General features: G+C 40.6%; 1 protein-coding gene across 5 annotated transcripts in view; it reads left to right on the top strand.

Moving 5' to 3' along the window:
- TANGO6 (transport and golgi organization 6 homolog) overlaps positions 1-13286 on the top strand; it is a 192532-nt gene that overhangs the window by 4598 nt on the left and 174648 nt on the right. For all 5 annotated transcript variants that reach the window (XR_011538493.1, XM_070613763.1, XM_070613764.1 and 2 more), the window contains exons 2-4: positions 6331-6971; positions 8972-9088; positions 11544-11685. Coding sequence is in view for 4 of the 5 variants with exons in the window: in XM_070613763.1 (XP_070469864.1) it covers positions 6331-6971; positions 8972-9088; positions 11544-11685 (900 nt within the window). In the remaining variant the exon portion in view is untranslated. The remainder of the gene's footprint in view (positions 1-6330; positions 6972-8971; positions 9089-11543; positions 11686-13286) is intronic.

A 13286-nucleotide genomic window follows, 5' to 3' on the forward strand; every position in this document is an offset into this window, starting at 1 on the left:
ATACTTTGAAGTGTCACTTTCAGACCCTTTTCTGTGTGTGTGTGTGTATATACACATATACATGCATATATTTTAATACAGTTGGGTTCATATTGTTCCTTTATTGACAGATTTTCAGAATAATAACTTGGTGTTTTAGCAATTTCCAAAGGTAGCCAATTTAGTGATTTCTTTTTGTTTTATTATGAACTAAGATTTTTTTTTTGTATATGTGACAGATTTCAATTATTGTACTCATTCCTTTCTTTTTAAGATTTTATTTTTCCTTTTTCTCCCCAGAGCCACCTGGTACATAGTTGTATATTTTTAGTTATAGATCCTTCTAGTTGTGGCATGTGGGACGCCGCCTCAGCATGAGTTGATGAGCGGTGCCATGTCTGCGCCTAGGATCTGAACCAGTGAAACCCTGGACTGCCAAAGCAGAGTGTGAGAACTCAACCACTCGGCCACAGGGCCGGCCCCTTGTACTCATTATTCTTTTTTTTTTTTTTTTTTTGAGATTTAATTTTTCCATTTTCTCCCCAAAGCCCCTGGTACGTAGTTGTATATTTTAGTTGTGGGTCCTTCTAGTTGTGGCATGTGGGATGCTGCCTCAGCATGGCCTGATGAGTGGTGCCATGTCTGCACCCAGGATCCGAACCGGTGAAACCCTGGGCCGCCAAAGCGGAGCGTGTGAACTTAACCACTCGGCCACAGGGCCAGCCCCTGTATTCATTATTCTTGATACTCAAGTTGTCCCATTTGTGGCCTTGGGAGCCACTTCATGCTGGCTCTTGGACCCTTTGACGTGACACTAATAGTCTTTGATAACTTCCTTGCTTTCAGGCACGACATGATGTCTCAGGCTCCTCCTACACATTTCTTGCCACGTTGTTGAAAACAACTCTCTTTGAGGAAAAGTGGTATTTAGAGGCCACAATATGGACACTGAGGATATTAATTGCTGCTGAGGTGTTATTGCTTCCACACTTTCAATGATTAGAGCTAGGACATTTGTGGATTTTCAAAAAACAAAGAGTGAATCCAGAGTTCTTACTGATGTTCCCAGTTAACATGAAATATTATGGAGTTCAAATTTTTCCTAACATTTTATTATGAAAATTTTCAAGCTTATGGAAAAGTTGAAGGAGTTTTACGGTGAAAACCAATATACCATGACCTAGATTCTTTATCACATATTTGTCCACCTGGCAGTTCTTCTATACTAACTTTGTATTTCTTTTATCTGAAAATCTTGGTTCCTAATGTAATTATGTACTTATTTCATATATATACACATACACGCATACATATAAATATATAAATACACATTCATACATACTCATACATGAATATAATATTTTTAAATAACAAATCCTACGTCACCACCATCAACAAACCTACTGTTTAAGGGATTTTTGTTTGTTTTTTTTGTCCTCAGGACGTGCAGTCGAAGTTCTATATTTCAAGTCACTTGAAATAATTATCTGTGTGGTTATGCTGCTAACTTTATATAGAGCAGGAGACTGCAAGCTTTTTCTGTGAAAGGGCTGATGGTAAATATTTTGGGGTCTGTGACCCACAGTCTCTGTCGCAACTACTGGCATCTGCCATTGTAGCTGGAAAGCAGCCATAGATAATATGGAGATAAGTAGACATGACTGTGTTCCAATGAAACTTTATTTATGGAAATAAGCAGTGGGCCAGATTTGACCTGCAGAATTTAGTTTTGCCACCTTGGACACAGAGTATAGAATTATTAGGTTCATTTGTTTGTTTTTGATTTTTAGGAATTATTTTGACTTTTCTTTTTTTTTTTAAAGATTTTATTTTTTCCTTTTTCTCCCCAAAGCCCCCCAGTACATAGTTGTATATTCTTCATTGTGGGTCCTTCTAGTTGTGGCATGTGGGACGCTGCCTCAGCGTGGTTTGATGAGCAGTGCCATGTCCGTGCCCAGGATTCGAACCAACGAAACACTGGGCCACCTGCAGCAGAGTGCACGAACTTAACCACTCAACCACGGGGCCAGACCCTACACCTTTTTAAATTTAATATGTCTTAGAGATCACTACTTAGTGGTACATAGAAATCTTCCTCTTTCCCTTTTACAAGTATTTCATTATATGGGTATACCATTGTTTATTCAATCAGTTCTCTTATAAATGGAATTTGGGTTATTTCAAGTCCTTCGTTAATATAAGAAGCACCACAGTGAATAGTCTTATGTGTATGGCGCTTTGCTTTTTTGCCTGTGTATCTATCTATAGGATAGATCCCTAAAAGATTTCTGGGGCAAAGGTTAAATGCCTATGTAATTTTGCTAGATATTCCCAAATTTCTCTCCTTAGGGAACTATCATTTTAGTTCTTACCAGCAATGTATGAGAGTGTGTGTTTCCCCAAAACCTTGCCATATAATGTGTTATAAAACTTTGGGGTTTTACCCAGTTGATAGATGGGAAGTGCTATTTCAGTATAGTTTAATTTACTTTTATCTTATGAGAAGGGTTGATCATATTTTTAGGTTTAAACATCATTTACATTTCTTTTTCTGTACACTGTTCATGTCTTTGCTCATATAGTGTTTCATACTCTTTGTTCACTGTAGAATATATTTAATGAATATGTAATTAAATAATATTCAACATAATTTAATGGCTGCAAGTATTCCATTATTCATTCATTCAACAACTACTTATTTTGAACAGCTATTACATGTCAGACAGGTCTTGTTCCAGGCAAAGGGAATATACAGTAGTGAACAAAACAGAGCAACATCTTTGTCCTCAAGGAGGTTTTAGTTTATGGTTTTTTTTTTTTTGAGGAAGGTTAGCCCTGAGCTAACATCTGTCGCCAATCCTCTTCTTTTTGCTGAGGAAAACTGGCCCTGAGCTAACATCCGTGCCCATCTTCCTCTACTTTATATGTGGGACACCTGCCACAGCATGGCTTGACAAGCGGTGGGTAGGTCTGCACCCGGGATCCGAACCTGTGAACCCTGGGCCGCCAAGGTGGAACATGCAGACTTAACCCCTCCGCCATTGGGCTGGCCTGGAGCTTTTGGTCTCGTTGGTGGAGAGACAATAAATAATAAACAAAATAAATATTATACATACATATAGTATGTTAGATACAGGTAGACCATAATTTACTCAACCAATCCCCTGTTATTGGACATGGAGTTTTAAATTTACACTATTATAAATAATGCACTGTTGAATATCCTTTAAGTTATCATCAATTATATTTTGATCCTTTCTAATTTGTTTCTTAGAAAATGTATTAACTTTAGTTTTGAAGTCTGTTGCTGCTTGTATTCATTTATATTTTCAACATTTTATTATGGTTTTATAACCATAACCTTTCTTTTTGCATTATATTTTTAGTAGTCATCCTGGAATTACAATATGCATCCTTAATTTTTCACGATCTTTAGGATGAATATTGTACTACCTCACATAACGTGGAAGAACTTTGCAACTGTAAGGGTCCTTTTACAGCCTCCCCTTCCCCCCCCCCCCCCCCCGCTTAGACCTTATGCTGTAGTTTTCATATTTACTTTATCTATAAAAGTTATAAATCTCATAATACAATTTTATAAATTTCGCTTTAGCCACTTATATGTATTTAAGGAAATTAAGAGGAAAAAATTAGTCTTTTATATTTACCCATGTATTTTACCATTTCCAGTGCTCTTCATTTCTGAAGATCCAAGTTTCCATCTGGTATTATTTTCCTTCAGCTTGAAGAACTTCCTTTAGCATTTCTTAGTAGTGCAGATCTGCTGGCAGTCAATTGTTTTAGTTTTCATCGATCTGAAAATGTCTTCATTTTACTTTCATTTTTGAAGATTATTTTTACTGGATATAGAATTCTGAGGTGGCAGTTTTTTGATGTTTTTTTCTGGTTACCACTTTAAAGAAGTTTTTCTACTGTCTTTTGGGATTCATTATTTGTGATGATAAGTTCGCAGTCATTCATAGCATCGGTCCCCTGTATGTAAACTGTCATATTTTTCTGGCTGCTTTCAAGATTTTCCCTTTATCTCTGGTGTTTAGCTGTTGACGAATGCCAGTCATTTCCCAGTTTTTGCTCACTTTTATCACCTTCAGATGTCTTCAGGTAGTTGCTTTTTACATTTTGTCCAGAGTTGATAGTTTTTATCTGTGGGAAGGTTTTTCTTATAGGAGTTGTTTCTTGTTGTTTTTTTTTTTGAGGAAGATTAGCCCTGAGCTAACTGCTGCCAATCCTCCTCTTTTTGCTGAGGAAGACTGGCCCTGAGCTAACATCCATGCCCATCTTCCTCTACTTTATATGTAGGATGCCTGCCACAGCATGGTCTGCCAAGTGTTGCGTAGGTCTGCACCCAGGATCTGAACTGGTGAACCCTGGGCCGCCAAAGCGGAACGTGTGCACTTAACTGCTGCGCCACAGGGCTGGCCCCTCTTCTAGGAGTTTTAAGGAGATCTTTATTAATTCATTCTTTTACACAATCAACTAACAAAAACTCATTTGGTGTTTACTTTATATACTTTGCAAAGCATTACAAGAGAGACATGGTGCCAATCTTCATTAAGTTTAAACTCTAGGGGAGAAGAAAGAAAATAAACACAAATAAAATAATTATTGATTGTGCTAAGTATTATGAAGAAGAGATACTAGATGCTATCACAGAGTTACTAGTGTGGGGGATGGCTTTTAGATTTGTCAAGAAGGGCCACTCTGAGCAGATAATACATAAATTGAGACTTCGAGGCACTTATGACTCAGCATTTCCACTCTTAGCCATATATATATCAGGAATGTGTGTGCACACTTTCACCAAAAGAAATCTATTTGAAGACTTGAGAGGGTCTCCTTTTCTGGTGTGCGTAATGTAGATTTTTGGGAGAGGAGGAGTGTAACCAGGGAAAACAGTTAAGAGGCTGTTGTCATAGTTCAGTTTAAAGATGATCATGACTTGGACAAAGATTGCAGTGGGTAGATGGCGAAAAATGGATGAATTTGAGAACCATTTTGTAAGCAGCACAGACAAGGCTTGGTGATGGATTGGATAGGGAGATAAGGAAAAGAATTAGTTACCAGTTAGTGACCAGGTTGGATTGCAGCAGGGGGCAGGAGGTATTGGTGAGAATCAAGAATTCCATTATGAATATGTTGAATTTGAGATGCCTCAGAAGCATCCAAGTGGAGATTTCATGTAGCAGTTGGAAGTGTGTCTCTGAAACTTAGAGGGTAGACATGGGCTGGAGATATAAATTTGGGAGTTGTTAGCTTCTAGGTGGTTTTTAAAGACCTGGGCTAGGATAAGATTATCAAGGAAGAGAATGCAGAGTTCAGGACAAGCCCTAGAGCGTTTCGATATCTGGTAGAGGAAAAGGAGCCAGCAGAGGAGACCTTGAAGAGATGGCCTTTGAGGTAGGAGGAAGACCAGGAAAGAGTGGTGTCCCAGAAGCCAAGAGAGGAGAGTGTTTCAAGGAAGGAGTCCTCATTGATGTCAACTGCTGAGAGTGTATAAGAGCTCCTTCATGGGGCCAGCCCGGTGGCGCAGCAGTTAATTTCGCACATTCCGCTTTGGCCGCCTGGGGTTCGCCGGTTCAGATCCCGGGTGCAGACATGGCACCACTTGGCAAGCCATGCTGTGGCAGGCGTCCTACATATAAAGTGGAGGAAGATGGGCATGGATGTTAGCTCGGGGCCAGTCTTCCTCAGCAAAAAGAGGAGGATTGGCATCAGATGTTAGCTCAGGTCTAATCTTCCTCAAAAAAAAAAAAAGAGCTCCTTCACCAGTAGAGGGCAGTAAAGACCATTTTAGGAAAATTTGGGGAAAAATTGAGAATAGATATTTTGGAGGGATGTGATTAAATTAATCCCTTTGAACCCTATAGCTATATTTTGTGATTTGCCTCACTAGAATGTAAATCCCACGAGGGAAGGACTTGGTTACTTTGTTTTGTTCAGTGCTTTATCCCTGGCACCTAGAACAGTTTGACTGAAAGAATCTTCTGTGGTAAATGTTCAACTTTTAAAATTTCTGTTCTGGCTACAGTTTAAGCCCAGTAAGATGACTAAGACATGGCCTCTGCCCTCAGAACATAAGGGGAATAGAACAAATTAGATGAAGTATAACGTGTTAGGTACACTATTCTAACTATATCCAAAGTGCTGTGGGAAGGCAGGAAGTGTGGTCTTGAATTCTGCCTAGGCTGGGGTGGCATAATTGGGGAGGATTTCCAGAGGCAAGGACATCTGAGCCAGGCCTCAGGGGATGAACTGGAGTGGGCAAGGCATTCCACACAGAGGGAAGTATGATTTGATTTCCATGTATATAATCTCTTTTTCCTTCCAAAGGATCAGGCTCAAGTTCACTGCAGATCACAAAACATGACGTCTTGTTGGCTACTTTAAAATCTAACCTGTCTGCTGTGGAGGACAAATTGCTGAAGGATCCTCACTGGAAGACATTGAAACTCCTGAGGGATGAAATTGCTAATAAGGCAGAATGGCCACAAAACTCTGTGGACGTCACCTGGAGTTTTACCTCTCAAATCTTGCTGTGGCTGTTGTGCTTGAAGGAAACCATGATCCACCTTGCGGCTGATTTCAATCCGGGCAAATCCAACCCTAGGACTCCAGAAGCTGCTCCTGCACTGAGTCCGGATACACTTAGTATCTCACAGCAGAAGACTGTGCAGTCAGTCTTGCAGTTTGTAGTCACCTTGGGTGTCTGCCCTTATCTCATGCCTGGTGTTGGAGTCCCTTTGAGATATAGGACTGAATTTGGGGCCGTTGTTCAAGACGTGGTGTGTCTTGATGCTGCCCCGGATGCAACCCGGAGACTGTACACCAGCTGCAGGGTCCTCCTAAATGTTGCTCAGCACGCATCTCTGGGAAGCTTGATTTTCTGCCGCCATTTTGGGGATATTGCGGCAGGCTTGTGCCAACTGGGATTCTGCCCGACCAAGAGAAAACCACTAAAACCTGAGGAAGAGGTAAACATACACTGAGGGAGAGAGAGAATATATTTGTATATATTTGTGTGTGGTTGTTGTAAAAGACAACTAACTCTGAGTTCTTTGGAAAAGGGCTGATGGAAAGATCTAGAATTCCTATTGAATACCAAAGCATATCCAGTGGATAAATGAATCTTTTTAGGGGGTTGGAGCTTTCATTTATTAGATGCTAGTCCTTTGCACACCTGGAAAGTCCATTTCACCTGTCCCTTCTTGTCATTTTGTGAAACAGCTATTGCAGGCTATTTCTTTGAGCCTCTGTTTCCTCTTTTTTAAAATTTGTATAATAATACCTGCCTTGGAAGGTGGTTGTGAGGATAAGGGATAATGTATTAAAGTGCCTATCTCAATCCCCAGTAGTGCTCATCCAAAAGTAATTACTACTAATGTTAGTATTGAAGTAGTCATCCCTCCTTCATTAAGTTCTTGGGAGGATTAAATGAGATAAGTCAGTAAGGCACCTGGTGCAGGGCGTGATTCAGTCACTGTTCGTTGTTATTAGTAGGTTAGGGGTATGTGCCTGAGTTTTGCTGACGCTCAAGCAGTAAGGATTTGAGTACCTGGACTATAAAGGTGCCGTGGAGGTTACAGAAGCATAAGGCATAGTCCTTTTCTCAAACAGCTCACACATTAATTGGGAGACAAGATTCACAAGTATGACATAGCAGGGACCACTACTCCCCCACAAGAGGACCACCAGCATCAGCATAGGAGCCTCACCATAGGAAGCTGTTAAGATATAAACATATCAAGGGTCCGTGCAGCTCATATGCAGGGTAATTCCTTAGCCATTGCAGCCAGACTTCATAATGCCCACCTGCCTCATTTCTCTGTCACCTGCTGTGTCACCTTCCAACTTGTTCCTTTTCTGTTGGTTCGTCTTTTCTAATCTCTCTCTTACCTGTGTTCACAAACATTTGCTTAAAAGACACTATCTGAGCAGTGACACGAAATTATGAGCTCCCCTGGTGCATTTGTGTCATGTGGAGCAGAGCACTGTGCTCTGTATGACAGAGTGTGAATCTTGACAGTTCTGTCAGTATCTGCTGCCTGCACTTCCTGAGATGGGGGGTTGGGGGTCTGAATTGACAGGTCTTATTACTATTACTGGGTTTAAGCAGTTCCCCAGGGGTCTCAGGTAGGAGAGAGAAAAGAAAAGGGAAACACACAGAAAGGACGAGGTGGGAAGGCAGGTGAAGAAGTTGACAGAAGGGGAAACACAAAGAGTGTACATTTTGAAGCTGGACAGTTTCCAGCAATAGCTGCTGCTCTAGACAGCACCTGTACCTCAGTTTGCTAAGCGGTAATGGACAGGATCTTGACTGCTCTACTGAGTTACCACAGGGGGACAGTACTTTGAGGCTTAAGAGTGCCCAGTAAATAGCACCCCTCTTTGCTCCCCGAGTTCTGAATGAATTAAAAGACAGTGAACAGAGTAAGAGAGATGAAAAGTCAAAATATCATTTCTGTTGCTCATAAATGCAAAGTTGGAGGATATAGCTTAAAGATGGAGATGAATGGGCTTCCTAAAAGTATATTCTAGAATTAGACATACTTACTACTCACCCAGTTTTAAGTAGTGCTGTAAAACTACAGTGGCTTCTGCCCCATGGCAGGGGATATACCTCTGTAAAATCTACAGCAAGGAAGAGCAGAAACAAATGTGCACTTGCTCCCAAGACATAGAAGAGGAATGAGCTGAGCTGTGCCTGCCAAAATTCGCCAATAAGTAAGTCTATTCCAAACGCAGCAGTGAGATGAGTCAATAAGATGATCTGCCTAGAAGTGAGTGAGGGGATGGAAAGAGGACCAGGAGTGTTTCAGTATTATAGCTTCCTCCATGTGGAAGGGAATCAAGAGGGAAAAGAAGCCTTCCTTCCTCTCCCCCTACAAGTGTCTTTGTACAGTATTGTGAAACATTACCATCTATTGCCTGCCTGGTTTATGTTCTGCTAAAGCCAGGTACATGTTTCTTTTAGGTGTTAACCGAAGAGGAAAGAGCCCTGTCCAGGGAGGCCTTGAGAGACATCTTGAATCAAATATATCAACCATTAGCAGTCCGAGAATTACTTACCCTCCAGGGAGGACCACCTCAGGTATTCCAGGCCTGGGGACTCTTGTGGGTGAATCATTAATGATGACGTGTGGTGTGCTGTCTTCTCCTGGGAAATTTGATAATCTAGTTGAATCTTATTTCATCGTTTAGATCATTAAATAGTATTTTTAAAGCTAGCAGAGTAACCAAGTTACTCTGACCCTTAGGATAATTTTTTTTTTAATTCTACCTCCTTTTTTTTTTCTTTTTTTGCAGGGAAGGATTTGCCCTGAGCTAACATCTGTTGCCAATCTCTTTTTTCCCCTCCCCAAAGCCCCAGTATATGGTTGTATATCCTGGTTGTGAGTGGTTCTAGTTCTTCTATGTGAGCTGCTACTACAGCATGGCAAATGACAGATGCGTAGTGTGGTTCCGAGACTGGCAAGTGAACCTGGGCTGTCAAAGTGGTGAGCACCAAACTTTAATCACTAGGCCATCAGGGCTGGCTCAGGATGATTTTAAAAGATTTTTCTTTGGTGGACCAGCCTGGTGGTATAGTGGTTCAGTTTGTGCGCTCTGCTTCCGTGGTCAGGGCTTTGCAGGTTTGGATCCTGGGCATGGACCTAGCACCACTCGTCAAGCCATGCTGTGGCAGCATCCCACATAAAATAGAGGAAGATTGGCACAGATGCTAGCTCAGCGACAGTCTTCCTCAAGCAAAAAGAGGAAGATTAGCAACAGATGTTAGCTCAGGGCCAATCTTCCTCACAAAAAAAAGATTTTTCTTTTAATGGAATGGTGGACACTTTTCCCAAGGATATGGCAGTTTTATTTAAAATATATTTTATTTATTCTGAAACTGGATCTTTTTTTTTCTTTAACTAAAATTTGGCTGTTTGACAATACATTCTTTTGTCAAAAATATTTGGACATCTTTTTCTTTGAATGGAGTATCTGAAGTCAAGAAATTAAGATTAGAACTATTATTGAGACTATTCTTATCTGCTTTGTTTGAAAAACATGATAGTATATATTCTAGTAGGCATAAGATAGTTTCGTTTTTTCCTTAAAAATAATTATCTTATCTGAAATGATTTGATGCTGTAGATGGAATTATCTATTTGTTTTTAGTACCTAAATTTTAGTTAGGAATCCAGGTGAGTAAAGTGCGAGGGGTCAAAGGAATTGGCTGTAGGTCAGGAACAAGGACCAGCTGAAGCTGGCTACAAAGATACCTCCTCGTTGAAGTCATGTTCATCTCATGCTCAGAATATTACTGTAGTTCCCATTGGGCCCCTCTGGCGTCACACTCCACTTCTCTAATGAGTCCACAGTTTGCCAGATTAAACCAAATGCATTATAATCATGAGAACGTGGTAAAAAGCAGAGGCTCTGGCATTAGGCGTACTGGCATTTAACCCCCGCGTGCAGTTGTATGAATTAGTAAACCTTTCCATCCTCAGTTTCCTTACCCATAAAATAGGAATAGTAACAGTGTCTTCCTTGTAATTCCCTTTTGAGGTTATGTGGGAGGTACGTAGCACAGTGCTTGGCACACCATAACCCCCTCAATAAATGGTAATTATTAATCCTCCTTAAATAAAAGAGAGAGGATGGGCCAGTTAGGATAAAATGTTTCTGTCACTAATTTTTATGCTCACATATTTAAATACAATGATTGACAGCAACATAGTTCACATTCTAGGCCCAAAATAAGGGACACCAAGTCTGTGTTGTTAATGATGGCTCCACAGAGCTCTCAAAAAGGAGCCCTTTAGGAACTCAACCCTTCTTGAAACTGCCGTGTCCCAAAGAATGAGAGTAGCTAAGACCTTGGAGGCAGGGCTGGAGTGCCCCCTCACTGTTGTGAGCTGTCCTCCTAGAGGTGAGTAATGTTCATAGATTCTTCTTTAGAAGCGAGATTTGATTGGAAGGACTGCATTCAGAGATCGGTTTTATTAACTTTGTGTTCTCCTAATCTATATCTTGTTCACTGAAGTGTTGGTCTATTTCTGAGTTTGAAATTTCACTTGAAGTTTTACTGTATTTCTATTTTCTTTTTCTTTATTTTTTTTGAGGAAGATTAACCCTCAGCTAACATCTGCTGCCAATCCTCCTCTTCTTGCTGAGGAAGGTGGGCCCTGAGCTAACATCCATGCCCATCTTACTCTACCTTACATGTGGGACGCCTACAACAACATGGCCTGCCAAGCGGTGCCATGTCCACACCTGGGATCCAAACCGGTGAACCCCGGGCTGCCGGAGCAGAATGTGCACACCAAGCCGCTGCGCCACTGGGCCGGCCCCACTATTTTCTCTTATAAGTGATGTTGAAGAAGGTTTTGTAAAGGAGAGGGTCTTTTTTTTTTTTTTGAAAAAATGTTCTTCTAAAGTCTGTGTAGCATACTGTTAGTTGTTAATATGACTCACTGTATATATATATATTTTTTAATAATTTCTACATATCCTATCTATTTCACTGCCATTCAATTCAGACCTTTCCCTTTATTTTTTAGGCCTGCACAGATGTGAAGACACAAGTTAGGTCTCAGGCCCCAGCTTGGCTTCGGCGTCTGTGTGGGCAGCTGCTCTCCGAAAGGTTGATGAGACCCAGTGGTGTTCAGGCAGTAGTCCGGGGCATTTTGGAAGGAGCAGGTGGTAAGAAACTGTTTCTGTTACTTTGGTGTCCATTTCCCTTCGAGTCAGAGTGAATTGTTGATCTTTAGCATTTGCCTTTAAAACCTGAGACTAAACTGTGCCTTTGTGGAGACTGAGGAGGCTAGACTGCGAGGTTAAACCTTGCTGAGAGTCTTTTCCAGAGAAACTCATTTTCTTACCATTTTTCTAAAACAATTGTGATACACCACTGACGTTGTTGAATAATATTGTCAGCTATTTCAGATAATTTATAATATCATAGGAAAACGTTGCACAGAAAGTTTAGGTAAAATCCTAAAGAAAATGTGAAATTGTGTGTGGAAAAGAGCTTTGTACCAGGGTGTTAAGAGTACTTCACCTCAGGACTTAAAATACAAAATAGTTCCTTTGACGCTGCAGATACCTTAGAGATGCAGACTTTGCAGTGAAGTTTTAGATTCAGTCCCCCAATTACTTTCTCTAAGTCCTCATTAATAGAAAAAAGTTAATTATCATGCTAAGTGTAGTAGTAGTTTTTAATTTATATTTTTTGATTTTTAAAACAAAATTATACATGCACGTAGTTTAAAGAGTCAAATAGGTCTATAAGGCTCGTAGAGAAAACCAGCAGTCCTTTCACCATTCCACTCCATTTCCCATCTCTAGAAGCAACCATTTGGAACTTGTTAGTGGGTTTCTTCTAGTATTTACCTCTGTACTTCTACCACAAGGCACATACAGCACCTTCTTAATTTTTCAGTTTGAGAGTCGTCTACTAACTGCTCAGCACGTGTGGAAGAGGATGTTGCTCTCTTTCAAAACCCTGGCGTCACTCCCCCACGTATACTTCCCATCTCCTTAATAGTCATAGCTTAATTTTGGTTAGCTCCATGTTCAGTGTTTATGTTCTTCTAATTCTGTAATTATTATTTACAGTTGAGCTGTGTAGTATACTATGACTACTTTTATAACTTTTGTACTTCTTGGAGTTAATAGCTATCTTTTTTATTTGTCTGCTTAGTTTTTATGTCCTTATCACTAATCTATTCTCAAATTCTCCCCCAGTTGTTTAAGTCTGCTTTTAATACATTAAGATACACCAGACAATCTATCCGTTTTGTCTTCTTGGAGACACCCGTCTCTGAGTCTTCTCTAAGCTGGACTAGTTACCTCCCACAGGGCTCTCATCCAGGCTCTCCCTTCCCCTTTATCCCATGAGTGCTCTGCCTCTCTTTTGTGTTCAGTCCCTTATTTCCTGTATCGCATGAACATTAGTTTCCTATTGCTGCTGTAACAAATTACCACAAACTTAGTGGCTTTTTGATGAAGTTGACATTTAAACTGAGCCCTGAAGGCTGGGTAGGAATTTACTAGTTGAAGAATGAGAGAAGACTATTGTAGGCAAAGAGAATAGCACGTATGATGGAACTGGCGTAGAAAAGAGCATAGTGTTTTTGAGGAAATTTTGGTACGGTAGAGCCATGAGGGCAGAGAGTGGTGTGAAATGAAGGTGGCAGGGTCGGGAGAGGCCACGTCACGGAGGCCTGGAGGCCTAGTTCAGGATTTTGAACTTTATTCTGAGGGCAATGAGAAACCATTGGAAGGTTTTAAGGAGAGAGGCA

Source organism: Equus przewalskii, chromosome 3 (assembly GCF_037783145.1).
Source record: "Equus przewalskii isolate Varuska chromosome 3, EquPr2, whole genome shotgun sequence".
NCBI classification, from domain to species: domain Eukaryota; kingdom Metazoa; phylum Chordata; class Mammalia; order Perissodactyla; family Equidae; genus Equus; species Equus przewalskii.